Raw genomic sequence first — 18,627 nt, 5'->3', positions numbered from 1 at the left:
AAAAGTCTCACTGTACAATTTTCAGGTGTTAAAATTTTAAAAATAACGTGTCCGTGGGTTTACACAACACGTCCTTTGTAGGATTACTCCCTGCAGCTTTGATTTGTTTCTCCTGATGCCTCTACAGATTGTGTTGCTGTTGCTTCTTCTAACCCTCCCAGATGGCCTTGCCGATGGCATTTTCTGTGTTGACTACGAAATATCACGGCAGCATTTAACTCACACTCGCAGTTTGACAAAGATCTTCTGAAATACTTGAATGTTTGTGGCAAACAAAGACTATAAATAAAGCTGCATCTACTAATAAAAGGGATAGAAATCTGTATACTCCCTGAAACGGACTCTGTAGTGCATGATTACAATACAGCCTTATCCATATTGTGGGGGAGTTTTCTGAAATGCCTTCAACTAATGGAACATATCTCTATTATCTTTATAATCTGCCTAGCAATATCAAGGGCAACGAATTCTTCAGATTAACCAAAAGTCCTATAAAAGTTTTTCTTTATCCACTTTTTCTTTATTATTCCTTTTTACAACTACTTTGTCCTACTATGGAGTAGGTCTGTTTTCTTAAACACTGTGAAATTTAAATTATCATATAATTAAGCTTCTTGCTGGCAACTTAACATGTGGCAATCAGTGATACATAATGGTATATGAAAACTCCCTTATGTGTTATAAAGTGTGAGATCCATTGCATCCAATTTGAGAGGTCAATCTCAATTAATCTTCTAGTTCTGTTCATGCAGAAATAAGCAACCTGGGAAATTCTTATCTTCCCGAAATACTGGCATGAACAGCTCACTGGATATGCATCTCCCTTTTTCATTGGGTCCAAATAGATCTTTATGACTTTTGCAGACTAAACATTTAACTTCTAAATGGCTAAAACTGGGTGAGATTCAGCCTGTCTGAAGTGACTAGCATATTATCTTACTTTCTGAAGCCTCTGAAATGGCACCTGTCAGCCTCCCAGGGCCATGGCTGTCACATCACATTCTGGTAAGTCTGCTCTCTAGGTAGAACTCAGTTTTTTCCTCCAGTGGTTAAATGTGGTCAGTCATTTCAATGATACTTACAAATTTATGTAAGAACCATGATGAAGTTTGCTTTTATTTAAGACTGTCTGTGATTAAGCACTTCAGGTTCCAACCCCAACAAACAGATATTTCTAGCACCTCCAGGACATTTAAGAGAATCAGAGCACAGCTCATTATCTGCTGCAAATCAACCCCTTGGTTTTACTGCTGTAACCTTTGACCGTGAAAGACCTTTCTTGAAAAGAATGCAGTATTTGCCAGCTGCAAGTGTAAAAAGTGTGAAAAACTGACAAAAGAATTGGGTCCATTCTCTTTTGTCCCAGTTGTCGGACAAACTTCTCAGTAGCAACTTACGTTATTTTGTGTTTACCATGAACGGCAAACTCAGAGAATCAGGACCAAAGTGCTTAGGAGGCTCTACTCCCAACTTCTTCTAGGTCAGCACCACGTGACACTTTGCAGCGAGCGTCCAGCCAGCAAGCTGGGCTCAGTGCTGCACCTTAATAAAAGACTTGTGCACCTCTTTATCCTGTAAATGCCTTCTGCCCCATCCTCCTCCCTATTTCAGGCACTTATGGAGTAGTTGCTCTGCCTTTCTTGCTTGTTAATTGCTGGTTCTGATGCACTGAGTCACAGGAAAGGATACAGCTTGTATTCAGCCAGACAGGCAGTCTCTCCAACCCCTGCCCCCTGTCTATACAGGCTTATCTGCCCTGATCTTCACTACCACTGATTCTCATATATCAGATAGGCTTCCATGGAGCTATTTCAGATGGGGGTCTGAATGAGACCAGAGGAGAGCTTGAGAAACCTTCCTTATACACAGGCAGCATCAGGTACAATCTAAGGAACATCCAAAACAACCTCTGCGTGTTTCAGAGAGAAAAATGCAACTACACTACCAAAAAGTGATTCCATCTGCTATTATGAAAACTTAAGAGCTAAAAGAAGGGAATCTCCCTGAAATGAGCAAGAAAAGCAGCATGCCAGTGGAATACCTCATGTGGGACTTCACATCCAGCAGCTCCAGAGAAGTCACGCGGGGCTCACCAGCCAGATTCTGCAAAATCTTCAGCCTTGGACCACAGTGCTTGTAAAACTCTGTGCAGATATTCAGCAATGACTCCCGTGGTCTCCTGAACTCCTCTCTGGCAATTCGTTCATCCAGCTCCTCTCGGGGAAGACCCTGGCCCTCCTCCAATATGTGAAGGTTCTCCCTGGAGAATATTAAATGAGACAAAGTAGGAAGTGTTATATGCAGTGGATCAGCAGGGATAGATTATAACAATGTCTCCATCTCGTTTTTGCAACAGGTGCTTTCTGCTGCAATTGAAAAGCAGTTGCACCTGCAATTAAAAAAAAAACAAAAAAGGAAAATTATAATATGCGAAGTCATGCTAAAAATGTAAATATTTTTCTGTATGAACTATCCTTTGCTACCCTCCCCTGAAAAAAGGCTGCCTGTCACAGCAGCAGTGCATATGAACAGTTCATCATATGTCATGGAAGACTGGGCAAAGATTTTACTATACCTGATAAAGTGTAGTTTGGTTCCTTGTTCAGGGTACCTGGGAAAACAGAAACAGGGAGGTTTTAAACAGCAACTCAGTAATATCTAAACTGTGCCTTTCTGAAAGAAAGTGATACTGTTGTAGCCCAGAGGTTTACTCACCAGGGAAGGATGGTATCTTGTGTCACTGGAACCATGGCTACACATAATTACCACATTGAACAGCCTTTACCTCCCAACTGGCTGCAAACAACATATTCCTACAGTTATCCACCTTGTTATGAAAGGACAAATTTAAGCTTATAAACCATAGCCCTCTTTCAATTTCTCTTACTGATTTTCCCTCCAGTGCTCAGTCTGTTCCACAAATCCAGAGCTCACCAAGTGGAAAAAACACCTCAGTGTGTTTTTTTATTGTCATTTTCTCTTGACACTTCTTGTTGAGAAAGCATTAATAAACCTTGCACCACTTGGCTAACATGTCCAAGGCTGTAACAGTGATCGTTCATGAGACTCCTGCTGTTGCCAGCAGATGTCTGTTGCAATGATAATACAGTAGAAGAAATATGGGCAAGAAATCTGGAGCAGTGCAAAAATATTTTGGATCAGAGATTGAACATTTGATAATCAGAAAGATCTGGAAATGTAAATCAAGATGCCTGAGTCACAGGGCATTGGGAATCTCTGCACTGCCTGTCAGCAGATACATATTAACTGCTCTCCAAAATGAGCAGACAGATAATAAAGCAGTACTTTCCATTACAGCTTATCTTCCTTAGACTGGGCAATCTTGCAATGGAAGTAAATGGCATATACCCACTTCAGACTCGAGCATGGAGGAGTTTATCTGCTTCTCAGACCAGGGGTTGAAAGTCAAAGCTGTGTTTCATCCATGCCTGAATTTATCTTAAAGAATAATAGGCTGATTCCAGGAGTTATGAACCAAGATGTGTACACTATCTCCCTTGAATACCAAAAAAAAAAAAAAAAAAAAAAAAAAGACAGGTCATGACTTGGAAAGCTCTAGGGGACAACAGTAAGGCACAGTCCGGCCAGGAGAAGGCAGAGCTGCCTAGAAAAGTAATCAGTACTGCAACAAAAACCCTTCATAATCCCAAATGCTTGTGGGTGGATTTTATAACAAAATTTCTTAAGTCCTTTCTCTATGACTAAATTGTCAGAAGCCTTGTCTGATTTGCAGCAGCCTAACTGGAATGGCCACTATGGCCAAGGAGCACTATTATAGTTTGCTGGTGCCATGTCCTTCTTCCACGTGAAGGTTCTTTAGTGTTTTGTTGGGGTTTTTTTAAGAAGGACAAAAATATTCCCAGTCATTCTTCCACTTCTCTCAAATTCTCCATCACCTCCTCCTTTGCTATCTGCAACTGCAAAAAAACCATAGACCAGTGTGGAGGTAAAGTTCATACAAGGAGAGCATAGGAAATGTAAAAGGAAATGGAAAAGGGAAGAAAAGAAACCTAGAGGAGGTGCCAGTCTGCAAGTATCAACTGACATGCAGTTTATGCTTGTACTGCTGTTCAATCCTTCAAAACAGGGCCAGAAGGATCTGACCCTTCTGCTGTCCAAGTGTGCTCTGCCAGTGGTCACTTTGACAGTGGACTCAGCAGGAAGCAAAGCACAGAGAAGAGGGACATAGTTGCTTTGGCAGTATACTTCTAGAATACAAGAAGAGAAACAAATAGGAAGTAATTTAAGATAGATGTTATCCATTTTGATATCCTGGTCTTCTACTTAGATACGTGATTTTTAAACAGAAATTCTAGTTTTGAGTATTTTGGGTGCCATCAGAAATGCAGTCTTGGGCTATGTGCTCTTTTTATGTGACTGTTCTCTCACAATATGTAGAGCACTTCCTCAGCTCTTTGAGGCCAAGCACTCTAAGCAATGCTGCCTTACTCAAAAAAAATTAAAAACCTGTTAAGAAAAATGAAAGAAAAGGCCCCTGACTTACCTGGTGTTCACACCTGCTGTCATGGTGTGGTTTGCTGTTGTGGTCCCTTTATGGCCCTGGTCACATCGACTCATCTGTGGAGCTGTCATAGGCCTAGCAAAGAGGTGAACAGCACATTACACACTAAATCTAACAAGCACAATGAAATCCTCCTTGTGATCTGGTGAAATCTGGCACTAACTTTACCATGTCTCAAACTCAACCGTTATTCAAGCTGAGATGCACATTGTGGCCTCCTGTGCATTCCCTCTCCCACACGGAAAACCAAATGCAGCTCAGACCTTTGACCCACGTGGGTTACCTGGTGAGAACTTCTACACTGTACAGGAGGGCCTGCAAAGAGGTGGCAAGGGCACCCATAGAAGCAATCTCCTCACGAGCTGCTGTCCCAGTCTCCACTTCAGAGGTTTGTCGCTTCAGTTTCTGTAAGTAACAGGGAACAAGCGCTTCCAAGACCATCAGCATCTGGAGGCTGGAAAAATAACGATCTGTTTTACTTTGTCAGTCCTGAAACTCACTTTAGGTAGAGGCTTAACTTCCTATCTGAAGACCCCTGGATCTCTCACTGGGCTTGTGATTTCATTGCTTCTCACTAGAAGCCCAGAGCCAAAGAAACTATTGGATGAGGGATTTCAGGGGGAAAATTAGCTGATGCAAGAAACAATAATAGTAATGGAAACAGCCTGAACTTCTGGGTATCTTCCAGATATGTCATCCATTTGCTAACAACCACCTTCCCTTTCACAGATCCTTTTATTCTCGTTTCCTTCTTGCAAATTAATCTTTGTACTTTAGCAAGTTTACCTCCCCACTCTCTTATCTTTCTGTTCTTTCCAGCTGCCTGTTTCTCCCCCTCCAGTTCCCCCTCAGCTTCTCTGATGACAGAAACCTGCAGGAAATGGTGTGTCTCCCCTGGGAAATACAGCTTATGTGTTGCTGCTCCAGCTGCCATCCTGCTTAGCGCTGCAGCCGGCGGCTGGCAGGATTTGGAGCTGGTGTTCTAGCCAGGGCTTGGCCTCACAGGGAAGCCCCGTGTTTGGAATGCATTTCTGTACCCTCTGCCTCCATTTTCCAGCCTTGCTTTCACATACCCTGTGCAGCTTTTATGCCTTTTCTGAGTCTGCACAAACCAATATAACAGATTAGCACCTTCTGAATGACTCAGGAGCGTAGGCCACCACTGTCACACACAGCTTGATGGCTTCGCTGATGGAAAAGGTCAGGTCTTCACTTCCATAGCAGAAGTCTGAGGGAGTAAAGCAATATGAGAACACTATCACACAATCATACTGAATATGAAAGGAGCTAGCACGCTCTTTCCTTTTTCTTCTCTCCACTTGCTTCCTTCTCATGTTAAAACTGCCCAACAGGCACTGGCTTTTGATAAAAATCTGTCTATATAAAGGAAACATATGCTGCACTCCCACTTGCACCTTGCTGTCCAAGGACTCTGTAGGTGAGAAACAGCTCTCAGTAGGTCACTCATGGCTGAACACAAGGCCTACAGCTGCTGGAGTCCTGTTTCAAAAACACCATCCATCACAAGCAAAGTCTGAAGCTCATACATGACAAAGGCACGTGTCAAATTAATGATAATTTTTATGCTCCTCCCGCTTTTTCTTACATGTTTTCACCAGACAAAAAATGATGGTGATACACCACTGATGGCAGAAGATAGTTTTACTTCCCAAAAATCAAACACCTTCTATACTGTTAGCCACATGGGTGCCAGCACAAAAGTGAGTTTGTTGTGCTAGTGGTTTCACAGAAAGTCTTCAAAAGCATTTAAGTCCCATACTACAAATATAACTTTGGGGATAATTAGTTCCAGGCACCAAGATACTAAAGTATCCAAAGATTAATATCTGTAATACAACAATATAGTCCCGTTTTCAGAAGTGACTTTGGTATGCAGGAGCCCAAGTAAAAGTTAAGGTCCCAAAACATGTAAACAAACCGCTTCCAACAATGGAATTTGGATGTCAGATATTTTAGAAAATTCTGATCTTCATATGGAAGATACCAGATACACAACATACTCATCTACAGCCTCATCACCAACACACACACTTGAGAATTTTCAGAGATGTCTTTGAATAGCCCTCCACAGAAACCCCAAAGATTTTATATAAACGTTTGCTACATTCAACCAAGAGGAAGAAGTATCTCCTGTTTCTGTACTATTTTATATTATAACTTGTGATAAAATCCCAGTATGTAACAAAGCTTTAACTCTAAAGCTAGTCAGGCTTCACAGTGCAACAAGATAAATATTACTTAAGGAAAGTGCAAATGTGGAAAGTAAGCTGAAGATCCTAATAAAAATCAGCAAAAATTACTTCTCTGCAAATCACAAAGTAGCCAAATTATTAAATACTGTGCATGGATAACTTGTCCTGGATACATCATACAGCCATACATATTCTGCCTCGTGATAACATCCCCCCAGGAGCTCAGCACTGCTGGATATCTAACAGCATCCATCATCATCTACTAGTCATAGTCTGCCCATGGGAGAGGACGCTTTTGTTTCCTGTCCCCATGGAGCAGAGCAGAGGATGATCTTGTCAGCATGATACAGTTTATTAGGCATCTTTATTTTTCACCCACACATGATAAAATTCAAAATGCCAGGGGCTAGTCTCAGACCAGCAGGCTTAATGCAGAAAAAGTAGCTTTGGAAGGAAGTAAGTTAATAATTCTCCTCCTGCAGAAAATATCAAAAGGATGGTGGTGATAAAGCCAACTCTTATGAGGCATAAGAAACAAATATGACAGCATTCTGGGAGAAGAGAAGGGCCCTGAATAAATCAGACTGCATCAAATATATGCTGAATCAATAAACAACAAACCAGAATTTAAGAAAGGGTGCTCTGCTGTTACCTAATGACTTGAGAGGCTTTTCTGCTTTCACCAGCTCTAAGATGTCCAAAATATCAGGAGTATCTCCCTCCAAGGACTGCAGAAGGTCAAACAGGCACTGAGCTGACACTCCTTTGCTGGTTCCGTTGTTTGTGGCATCCTGTTCCAACAACAAACATTCATGGCTGGTTTTCTGAGGGCCTGTGTGCATCCCAGGAATCTTCATCTGGAGGTGTGGGCAACCTTTGTTTTGACAAAGGGCCCATATGGAGTTCAAGAGCTCACTACTCCCAAAAAATAAGGCTTGCCTGACTCAACAGACTGATGCTACAGCGGGAGCATGATCTGAAAACTGCACACAGACCCTTGCTGCCCTGTGAAGGACAGATCTGTGTGCTTGCTGTGTATGTACAGTTAGATTTGGCAGCCCCACTTCAAATTAAGATGCCATTACCTTGCCTTAACTCACTAAAATGTTAAAAAGTAATAAGGGAATATTTCAAAACAGGGCTAACCCAGTCTTCGAGTTCACATGTACTAAAACTTGGCATTAAGCTTTTAATTCCTGTTGCTGGATGCTAGGAATGGATATGCATTTGAAGAGCTACAAATCATTATTGTCCTTTTATAATGTATTTATACACAGAAATTTGAAATGAGACCGCATTTACTAGCCTGGATACCAGTGGCCCATTATCTCAGCACCCTGCTCCATCAGCTGATGCACACAAGTGTGCAGAAATAAGCTTAAGAACCAGTTCTGTTCAGCACTCGGTGTTTTCCGTTTGTGAGCTCTGACAGGGGCTGGCTGCATGCACAGGCTTCCCCACTCTGAGGCTAGAGAATCACTCTTACTCACGGGGAACTCCAGGAGAGGGGCCACGCTGGCAAACAGCTGCAGGATAAAGGGCTTGCGGTGCAGGACGTAGAACTGGCGACAGGCGAACTCGATCGCTTGGCGCAGCTGGGGGTTGCTTTCATAGTCAGAGTACACCTGAGCAGATGGAGGAGGACATGGAGGCACTACTACAGGGGAAGAACTCTTCATCTCCTGAGCCCAGACTGAATCAACTACAGCCTGGTCATTCCTGACATGTTTGCCTAGCAGGCTTTTAAAGAGGGAGACTGGGCCACCCTCCCTGGCAACGCATTTCAGGGACAAACTACCCTTAGAAAAAAGGTTTGCTTTTCACGCTTGAACCTTCTTTGCCACACCTTTAGTCCATTATTTTTTGTCCTATGTATCACAGGTAGATTCCTTCCCTCTCTTTCCTAGAAGCACTTTACTTCTCAGAAGCCAGTTAGTGCTTTTTTCCTCAATCTTCATATTTTTTAGTTAATCAAATCTTCTAGTCCTTCCTGACAACACATGTTTTCTAGATGAACCTCCCTGTTCTTCTGCAGTCTCTTCAGTTAACTGATGTTTTTCGTGCAGTGCCCACTGGACAGAGACAATACTTCCAGTCAGGAGTGCTGCTGATTGGAGCAGCAGAATTATTCCATGTTTCTTTCACAAGATACAAATCTGTGTAGGCACCTCAGAATGGCATTTGAGGTATTTTTCTCTTTTATCCTTCAGTAGAAGGATACTGTTGGTTCGAGTTTAGCTTCAGATCTATAAAAACTCCAACACACTGTCCTGCAGAGGTGCTACTGAATCAGCTACTTTCCCTTCCACATTTATGTGGCTGATGATTTGAAAGTAAGGTGTAAGCTGACCAACATGATCTGTTTTCTTTCCTTTTTTTTCCAATTGCATCTCCAGTTTGTCATGATAATTTGGACTCCTAGCCTGTCCTCCAACACACTGACAGTGCCACCCACTATTAAGATCTTTTAAGGTTTTTAGAGTGGCATTTCCTTCAGGGGTGGCCACTGAACTATGAAACCAATATGTTACCGAAGATGTGGGATTTCTTTCTCTATTATGTAAACAATATAAATTGCTAGGAACAACTTCTCTGTGCCTCCTTTTTCTGTCCATTCCAATCACCTGTCTGCACTTCTCTGCTGGTACAAGTCTTGTTTGGGGTGTGGGTAGGAAGGATTTTCTTGGTATTTGCTGACAACAAGAAATACTAAGATTTTTTGGTAGTGCAAAATTCACATTACAGCCCAGGGCTCTTGAAGATTTCTAAAAAATTATTAGTGTGAGACCTCTGCAGAGATGTATTCACTCCTCAGTAACCTGGTAGGCTGAGTTTAACGTGGCTTTAATACAACCAGAAGCCTCTAGGATGGTTATGAGGACACCAGAAATATCTCATTTATCTTAGAAAAGGGAAATAATTATCTGTATATACATTTTACCAAAGAAGGTGGAAAAACCTGCATCAAAAAGAGCCCTGTGGGGGTCTATGTATGTATGCACAGGAGCTAAGCTGTTAATGGCTGGTTCAATTAAAGACTGGATCAAACCCAGAAGTGGTAGAAGAACTGACCACAAACCACCTAATCTTGAGTGCCTGAAGCAGAGAAGTGAAGGACTGCAAAACCAAACAAGCTCAGCAACACTTGGGTTTTCTTTTGGAATTGCTTTTTTACATCTCAAGAGGGGTATTTTATTAATTCAGTAGTTGACAATAATTTGGGAGAGGGAGGATAGAAAAGAATTACAAGCTAATTTCTCTGCATATGAAGTGAAAATGAAGTGAGACTTCTTCATAGGACTGAATGATTACTGCCAAGTACTTCAAATTATGTTATTAAGCTATTTTATTTCAAAATGTCTTGTTTCTAATGAATAAACCCATGCACTGCCAACTTGGATCCAATTTATACTTATCTAACTATGTAAGGCACGGTATTACAGTTTCCAGTTACTAAAGAGTTTGTTTAGGTAGCTAAAGTAATCACTGGTCCTAATTACTGTGCTCCATTAACTATGTTAAAATGAATACATACAGGGATGCTTCTTTTACAGAAATGATAGTTTTTCTGTATTTGCATTATAATACTTAATCTCTAGATACTGTCTTCGAGCCCTACAGAAATAATCCTTTCTTTCTGTAAAAGAACTACTTTTTTAAATTTCATTTTCAGTAGCTAATTTTTCTGAAAAGTAAACAGGAAAAAAGGTCTACCTGTACACCTCAAAGCAAAGAGAAGCTCCACCTCTAACACTTCCAGTACTTGTCATCACTCACAGGAAAAGACAACACACAGTTTTTCATAATTAAAAAGTGATTATAATTTTGTTTCAATCAGCAAGTAGCAAACTTAGATATTTCAATGATTCCCCAAGTTTCAGCCGTCCCTGGAGGAGAAACCACCGAGGGAGACCCAAGGCCCAAAAATTGTCCAGAAATTTCACATTTCTGTGTGGCAGTACAGAGAAAGGGAAATGGACATTCATTTACTTAACACAGACAAGTAAATAAAATGTAGTCATTTACTCAAGAAGAAAAGGGAAAGCTAATTTGGGCCATCCCACCCTGATTTGCTGCCTTCCTGAGGCCTACAAAATTTGTGCTCTCACCAGGACTCAGCAGATTAAAATTTCCCCTGTTAAGTGTCAGTTCCATTGTAGAATCACAGGATGGTTTGGGTTGGAAGTGGCTTTAAAGATCACATAGTTCCACCCCACTGCCATGGGCAGGGACACCCTTCACTAGCCCAGGTTGTTCCAAGTCCTGTCCAACCTGGCCTTGAGTTCTTCCAGGGATGAGTCATCCACAGCTTCCCTGGGCCACCTGTTCCAGTGCCTCACCACCCTCGCAGGGAAGCTTCCTAATTTCGAACCCAACCCTACTCTCTGTCAGTGTAACTCAGGGCTTGGTCAGCAGCATTCCCTCGTGTGGTTCCTGGGAGTGGCTCACCTGCAGCATGCTGGGCAGCACCCACTGGTACCCGCTGAGGGAGAAGAGGTGGTTGAAGTGCACGGCTGTGTTGATGACGGTGGCAGCGTACTGCCTCAGCAAGGCACTGTCCTCGGGGTGCAGGATCAGGGCACCATTGAAGACGTTCAGGAACAGCATGATCTCGTCCCCCCAGGGGAACTCACTGGGCATGCCAAGGAACATCTCCTCCAGCAGCTTAATCCACAAGCTTTTCTGAAGAGTGTCCAGACCAAAGAGCTCTTTCCCAGCTGCAGGGGAAAAGAGGCAACAGCACTCAACTCTGTCCACCACAGCCAGCCTTGTCACATTCCCAGAGGCCAAAGGCCTCTGCAAAGAACCATCCCACAACACTGACCATTGTTCTGCCTTTTAAAAATGATCTCACCCATCCTGTACCCTTTTAAGTGCCCACAGGGCTTGAACAAACATTGACTGAAAGCACCAACATGAAGACAGAGAATAATGAATCTCACACTGTTAAATCTGCTCCCTGCTGGTTGGAAATTCTCCTCTTAAAAAGTGGAAGATGTGAGCTTGTACGTGCATCATCTGCCTCACACAATCTGAACAGCTGCGTGGATTTATGCTCAATTTTTATCCTCTAGGTGTCCCACACATGACAGGACATCTATGCAGAGTTACAATAATGCTTCTGAAATCAAGTGCCTTTAGGGCCTGTTACAGAACTTGCCAATGCTTAACATCCTGCAACAGAGGTCTGTTTAATCCTGAAGTCCTTGAGTAAAGTTTCTAAAAAGTGAGCAGTTTCTACATCCCTGCTGCAGAATTTGTCCAGTCTTCATTGGAAGCCCATTGTTTCCTCAAAGTAGGTGGCAAAGGGCTCCAAAAAATCCTTTTTAGGAGCAGTTATGATACTGGACATAGTAGTGCAGCTGTAGCATCATGCATAATTTTAACACTTAATTAAATTATTCTCATTTGTCTCTAAAGAAAGTAGCTTTGTCTGGAGACCTCTGACAGTGAAACCCTCCCTTCTGCTGTGCTTACAAACCAACAGCTCTGTATCATCGTCCCTAGGAAGAGATTTATCAGCTTTCAGTTCTTCTGCTATGCTGCAAAGCCTGTGGGCAAATGAAGTACCTCACCGAAACCTTCTCGGTCTTGTACAGCCCCAGAGAAAGCTCCCAAAGGCCATACCTTGGGGGTCACTGAACAGTGAGAACTCGGCATCAATGGCACTTCGGGGAAATGAAGGCAGGCGGAGGAGGTCCTCCTGGAGCATGGACACATGGGACTGCTTGTGGGCAGTAGGTATTTTCTGCGTCAGGGATATCAGGAACAAGACTCGCCCCACCTCTTCCAGCTTGCGGGTGAACACCTGACAGAGAAAAAGAGACAAGGATCTGCATCAGTCTGACCAAAAAGCTCTTTACAATGTATATGTACCCTAGGTTCGCTTCCTCTTACAGGAGGGATGCTGCACTCGTGGCCCAGAGGATTCTTCTGAAATTCACAGGGCTAGTGCTGCACCCTTTGGATAGAATTTACGTGACCATTGTTCTCCAGCCCAGCTCTGCAAAGATGGATTGTGTTTGTAAAAAAGTTTCTAACAACATTTTCTATCTCAGCCTTCTGGAGGACCCTAAGTGGTTGTCAAACACTTTGCCATTGTCCCATGTGACGTTCTGTAGATTAATGTAAGCTTTGCCAGTGTGAGCCCCAATGTGGCCAGAGGAAAACCAACTCCAAACTGAAAACCATATGGTTGGCAGTTGCTTTCTGCAAGGCCTTAAACTATAGTCAACATGAAGTAGGAATTGTTATCTGTCTTCTGGGATGAGGATGGCTCACATCTGACTGTAGAAAGTGTATGTATAGTTGCAAAAGCAAAGCAGTCAATAAAACAAAGCAGACCAGAATCTGTGTTACTGCAAAGGAGCAAAGTCCTCCTTGATTTGAGACAATCACTTCTGGTTTAACCAGCTGGGAACCTGAGTTCCATTCTACCAGCCTCCTTTGAACTTGTGACTGGTAGGACCAGCCTATTTTGATACCAAAAGTAACCATGAGGCAGCGTGATGCTTCATACTAGAAGCAACTGTCTTTGGAAGCAGTTTTGAGGCAGCTCTTAGCTACTGGGAAGAAGCTAAAACATGGAAGCATGTGGCTTAACATGTGACAAAGCCCAGCTTCACATGTCCTACCTTGCTGTGACCTTGCTCTGAAGTGCACTCAGCTCAGAATTGGGTGCTCAATCAATCAACAATAAAGAAAGTACTTTTCCATGGATTGCTGCTCTGTGGGCAGTGGCTACAGAGCTGCTTTCTTTGCTGAAGCTGGATGTTTTCCAGCAACATCTTGCATGATTACAGAGAGGTTGGTAGATGGCTGATGTAAGTTTTACCTTACAAATATTTTGACCTCTAAGTACTCTAAATAGAAAAATGTAGAAAGCAAAATAATACCCTGACAAAACTGGACAGGCCATTTAAATCTTTTTGGATCATGTAGGATGTATCAAACTTACTCATTTCTGGGACACATCTCCTAGAACCAGAGTAAGAGTAATTTCTGTTAGAGAAGCAATCAAAATGATCCCAAGTAATTTCAGATTTTTATAGACTTTCTACTGGCAGATGCAGCACACGAAATATTTCCCTATTCTGTGCCATACACATATGAAACAGCATTAACTATGTTTTCCATTATTTTAGCTGGTAGTAGCTCTTAAGCAGCTTTATAGCTGCTTTTTATAACCACTCCTGATGATATTTTCCTACACTCACATTGCTAGGGACATAACTACAGTAACTGTTTTTTCACTAGAATAATACAACTGTTAAACCCAAATGCATACTGTATAACCATATTCCCCCATCCCCTTTTTTATTTCCTGCTTATTACCATCCTCTGCAGATACAGCTAGAACAAAGTTCTTGATCTACATGAAGCACGAGTGAAGGTCTTTAAAGGGAAAAGAAAGATTTATTTATAGGGTTTGTGTGGCAGTAAATCTGCATTATATGAGAAACTGTGGTTTAAACATTTTTCAAAATGGCTTTTTGTATTTCTGCAAAGTCACTGCTCCTTCTTCCCTGACACCCTCTGTGAAGGACTCTTATCTCCCATGCAGGAGTGTCCTGGGAAGTTGTCCTGGGAAGATGTCCTGAGGTGTTTTCATTGGCCTTTTTTAACCCCTTCCTATTGGTTGTTAACCCCTTCCTGTGCCTGGTGTTCCTGTAAGCCCCTTAAGACTTGTAATTGGTTACTCTGTGAATCCTCCTAAACCTATATATGTAACCAACCCAACAATAAACTCTCTCTTGCCTCCTCTCCATGTCCTGTGTGCTGTCTCTGTGGCTGCCATGGTGGGGGGGGAGGGGGGAGCACCTCTCCCCTCCAGGCTCCGGGGCTGAGGAAACCCCTGGTGCTGGAGTTTCCCCCTCCCTATCCACCTTCAACCGTCGGAAATGGCCCCTCAGATGGAAATGGAACCAGAGATGGTACCCCAGGCAGGAGAACCAGAGGTTTGTTTCTGGGCAAAGGTGTTTGATGGCACAGTAAGATACCTGCTTCTGAATGAGCTCTTGACCCTTTTCTGGATGCATCTGCACCAGGTTGAGCTGGGGAGAAACGGACCTACGGAAAGGATAAATGTCACGGACGTAGGTCTGCCAGGAAAGGAAAAAAGTGTATTTTAAACAAATGTAATCATAACAGCATCAATCAAGAGAACACAACAGAATAAAAAGCCTTTAGCCCTTTCTCAAGGGCAGGGGCTTTCAGACAGTGTCAGGCATCATGAAAGAGCATAAACAGAAGAGAAATTTGCTCTTTTCTATGAAAACTAGACATTAATGACTTAAGAGCAAGGGACTCCTCCTCTGCCTCTTCCCTCTTCTGTCAAATTCCAATTTTTCACCTCACACACAACTAAACACTGAAGATGTGGTGCTCACAGGACAGAACTCTGTCTATTTATGGGCTGCTTGTTTTCCTTTAGATAACCCTGATGTTGAAAAAGGGACAAGATGGAAAGAACAGTCGCCTGAACCTGATCTTTGCCTTACCTTGTTGTAATGAATGAGATTCCAACGCTTATCCATTAAAAAATAATGAGAAGACTGAGTTTCAGGTATGTTAAAAAACTCCAAGCACTCCTGAAAAAAGAAGAAATCAAAACATCCTGTTACTTTTTAGTTGTCTTGTACAAAGACCACAACATCCAAAAGAAGAATATCCATCTAATATAATAACATATAAAGGCACAAACCTGCATGCCTCAGTCAGGCTCGTACACTGTTCTGGTCTTTAATTTCTGGTTTTTAATCATAAAGTACCCAAATATGTTTGTGATAATCAAGGCGTGCTGGTATCACAGTCCTGAAAACTGATGTTTATTATTTTGTTGTCTTTATATCACCCATATGAAGGCTCTATGAGCCAGATGGATATTGCAGTTTCCATTTCCCTACTGTGTATTTATCAAGCTTTAGTCATAGGTGATATGCAAGGACACTGAAGTTCTGATCCTTCAAATCACTGAGATGTGATTCCCATTAAAATTTAACACAGTTGAACAAACTGAAGGCTTTTACAAATCTGTTTCTGATGTGGCTTAGTTAAGGCCATCCAGGAAGTTTTTGGTAGAAGGGGAAAGTGACCTCACATTTCCTGGATCCCAGGATATCAACGTGGCTACCGAACCATCATATCCACTCTGATCTTCATCATTCTGTTGTCTTTAGTGTTGATAAAACCAAACATTTAAATAATTTATGTATTTATTGAAAGTATACTGCAAATACCCAACAAGCTGCAGTATCTTCAAATATAGTTGTATTTTTGGGGTTTTGGCTGTGAGCTCAGAGCATTTCTATTATCCCTTCATATGGGATCCTTTTTCTCACAACCAAGCTCCCCTACAGGCAGACAGAAATGCCTGTGAGCAGAACTTCCCTCCCCAACACTGGAACAGGACAATCAGACAGAATGGATTGCTGGCATACAGGTATGGCAGGTAAATGTACTACTAAGCAGCTTGTCCAGTTCAAAAACTCACTCCTACCTTCAGAAGAGCCTCAAACTGTGTGTCCTCGTGGACCGGTAATTGCGTTGGGATGTCACACTCATTCTGTCCGTGCACAACAAGGGTTTTTGTGCCTAAAGCAAGAGAAGGAGTTGAGTCTTCCCTGGCCTCTTTAATTAACTCAATTTCAGGAGACTGGCCATGGAGGAAAAGTGATAGGTAAAATTCATTCCTGGGCAGGCAGGCAGCCCATGCCAGTCCTGTCTGGAATCTATTAGGCAGTGTTAGCATAGTTTCACACTTCCACAGTTATTGAGGAATTGATCTGTTCTTAAAGGATGAGATGGCTTTAGCAGCCACTGTCACTCTGAGGGAGGAACAAACCTAAAAGGTCAAATCTGTTTTTCAGCAAGGTATCTCTTGCCTGACTTGTGATGGCCAGAGTCTGAATGGTACAGTCTTACAGTGATCGTCCTTGACAGCCTTTCACAGCCCAACTGGCAAGAAGCTCTGGGTTGAAAAGACTGTTCTAATTCACTTCTGTTGGCTTCTTTTAGAGCTTTTAAAGTGGCTTTCTGAATCACTAGGAATTAGCAGTAGAATTTACTGACTGAACACTCAACTCAAGGAAAACTGACTTCTAATATGCAGCCATTTGTAACGGGCCTTTTACTGATCCAGTTCTGATGGATCTCCTTTTTGGTAGAGTGGGTCATGAACTTGGAAGTGAAGGAGATTCAAAGACTCATTTCCTATACCTGGCATTGAGGCAGTCACTAGCAGCTTCACTTCACATTGTTCCTTCTTCATAGTCTGTTTGAGGTCCTTGAAGAAGAGTCCTTCAACATAACCCACCACTTCCCAAAGGAAGGTAAGTGTGGCAGAAATGGCATCCATGCCCCACTCACACGGAGTCCGTACAAAATACATGATCAGTCCTACCTGCATGCAGTAAGTAAGAGGAATAACAGGTTGTACACGCTCTTTTAACTGTGCAGAGCATTGCATAAACACAGAATAAGAATATTGTTCTGCCTTTCTTCACTCAGAGGGTTAAACTTATTGAACATATCCTAAAAATCTATGCTAAAGAACAATCTGCCTGTACTGTTCTTCCTTTTCCTAGGGAGGGTGCGGACTGGGGGCAAAAAGTACTCTTGCAGCACAGCCTTAAAAGACGTTGTAGATGAAGAAAAGGGAGAACCCCTGCAGTAAGAGACCTCCTATGCCTTCTGCTCTGGTGTGCTGCCATGTAGATACCTCAGAAACAACAGAACGCTCCCTGGAGTAGCATACATCTTGTCTGCTTCATCTCTTAACTGCAGCAAATGCATTGACCCCAGTCTTGAAAGAAGCTGCTAGGTTTGCTCAACAGTACTCTCTAAGAGCAAAACACTTTCTGAATGAAAATTAAGTAAAATAACTGAAGCTTTTTGGGATCCTTCTATTGGTCTACAACTCACTGTCTGTTGTTCATAAAAATCCAGGACAAATTGCTTAGAGGTTTAATCACACATCAGGGGTTTAATCACACATTACAGATTCTTTTTCCTCTCCCCATAAGGACTGAAAGGCTGGTGTAAGCCTGGTGACTTGCACCCACAGCCAGAAGCAGATATGAGCTATAGAGGAAAACTTAAATGCATTTATTTCCTTACAGATTGTGACATTAACTTTTTAGCACACATGCAGGCAGAGGAGAGATTCTGGGCTGCACAGGGGACCCACAAGCTACTCACCAAGTAGTTAAAGAGGATATGAGATGTCTGGGCAGGAAAGTCTCCAATGTTCAACAAAAGCTTCCTTAACATATACATCAGCTCATCCTGGAAGGAAAGCAAATTTTTTTTTCTTTTCATCAAAAAAAAAGGAGAATAGATTTCTCCTTTTTGTCCTTTCCGGGTTTGTTTCTTCCCATTTTTCCATACTCCCTTATTCAGCTCTGTCTCTCAGGGCATGAATTAGAATTATATGCTTGTGACTGCTCCCACATATTGCAAAATAAGGCCCAGGGCACAGTACCTAGGCCAGTGTCTTTATGTTTTTATCTCAGAGAAGCCAGTACCTCCTGTTGCAATTTGTATTGACTGTAGCATCCTGATTCTGCACTCCTCTCCCTGTGATAATCCCTCTGATGATGATCTGTGGAATCCAGTTCAGCTCAATAGCTGTGACTGCTGGGTAGGAGGTGTGGGCAGAATCAAACTGCCCTTCTTTTAGAGGCTGCCAGTCTTAAATGTAGACTAATCCATTTCCTATGGTGGTGAGGGGTTGTGGAGGGCACAGAATCTCATTGTCAGCTAGGGACAGGTAGATGGTATCATAAATATCTTCTATGGCCCTTGTCCTCATCCACAGCAGATTTGAGCTATGGGCATGGATATGCACAGGAAGACCCATGCCAATGACAC

General features: G+C 42.4%; 1 protein-coding gene across 14 annotated transcripts in view; it reads right to left on the bottom strand.

Moving 5' to 3' along the window:
- Positions 1-18,627, bottom strand: part of UNC80 (unc-80 homolog, NALCN activator) — a 120,290-nt gene that overhangs the window by 27,395 nt on the left and 74,268 nt on the right. For all 14 annotated transcript variants that reach the window (XM_017829501.1, XM_017829507.1, XM_017829502.1 and 11 more), the window contains 14 exons: positions 17,956-18,042; positions 16,975-17,158; positions 16,256-16,350; positions 15,258-15,347; positions 14,757-14,858; positions 12,385-12,565; positions 11,206-11,474; positions 8,247-8,381; positions 7,409-7,547; positions 5,675-5,771; positions 4,827-4,997; positions 4,526-4,618; positions 2,576-2,611; positions 2,042-2,260 (listed from right to left, as the gene is read on the bottom strand). In XM_017829501.1, coding sequence (XP_017684990.1) covers positions 2,042-2,260; positions 2,576-2,611; positions 4,526-4,618; positions 4,827-4,997; positions 5,675-5,771; positions 7,409-7,547; positions 8,247-8,381; positions 11,206-11,474; positions 12,385-12,565; positions 14,757-14,858; positions 15,258-15,347; positions 16,256-16,350; positions 16,975-17,158; positions 17,956-18,042 — 1,898 coding nt within the window. The remainder of the gene's footprint in view (positions 1-2,041; positions 2,261-2,575; positions 2,612-4,525; positions 4,619-4,826; positions 4,998-5,674; positions 5,772-7,408; positions 7,548-8,246; positions 8,382-11,205; positions 11,475-12,384; positions 12,566-14,756; positions 14,859-15,257; positions 15,348-16,255; positions 16,351-16,974; positions 17,159-17,955; positions 18,043-18,627) is intronic.

Source organism: Lepidothrix coronata, unplaced genomic scaffold (genome assembly GCF_001604755.1).
Source record: "Lepidothrix coronata isolate B3197 unplaced genomic scaffold, Lepidothrix_coronata-1.0 Scaffold165, whole genome shotgun sequence".
NCBI classification, from domain to species: domain Eukaryota; kingdom Metazoa; phylum Chordata; class Aves; order Passeriformes; family Pipridae; genus Lepidothrix; species Lepidothrix coronata.
This window is presented reverse-complemented; position numbering and strand designations above follow the sequence as displayed.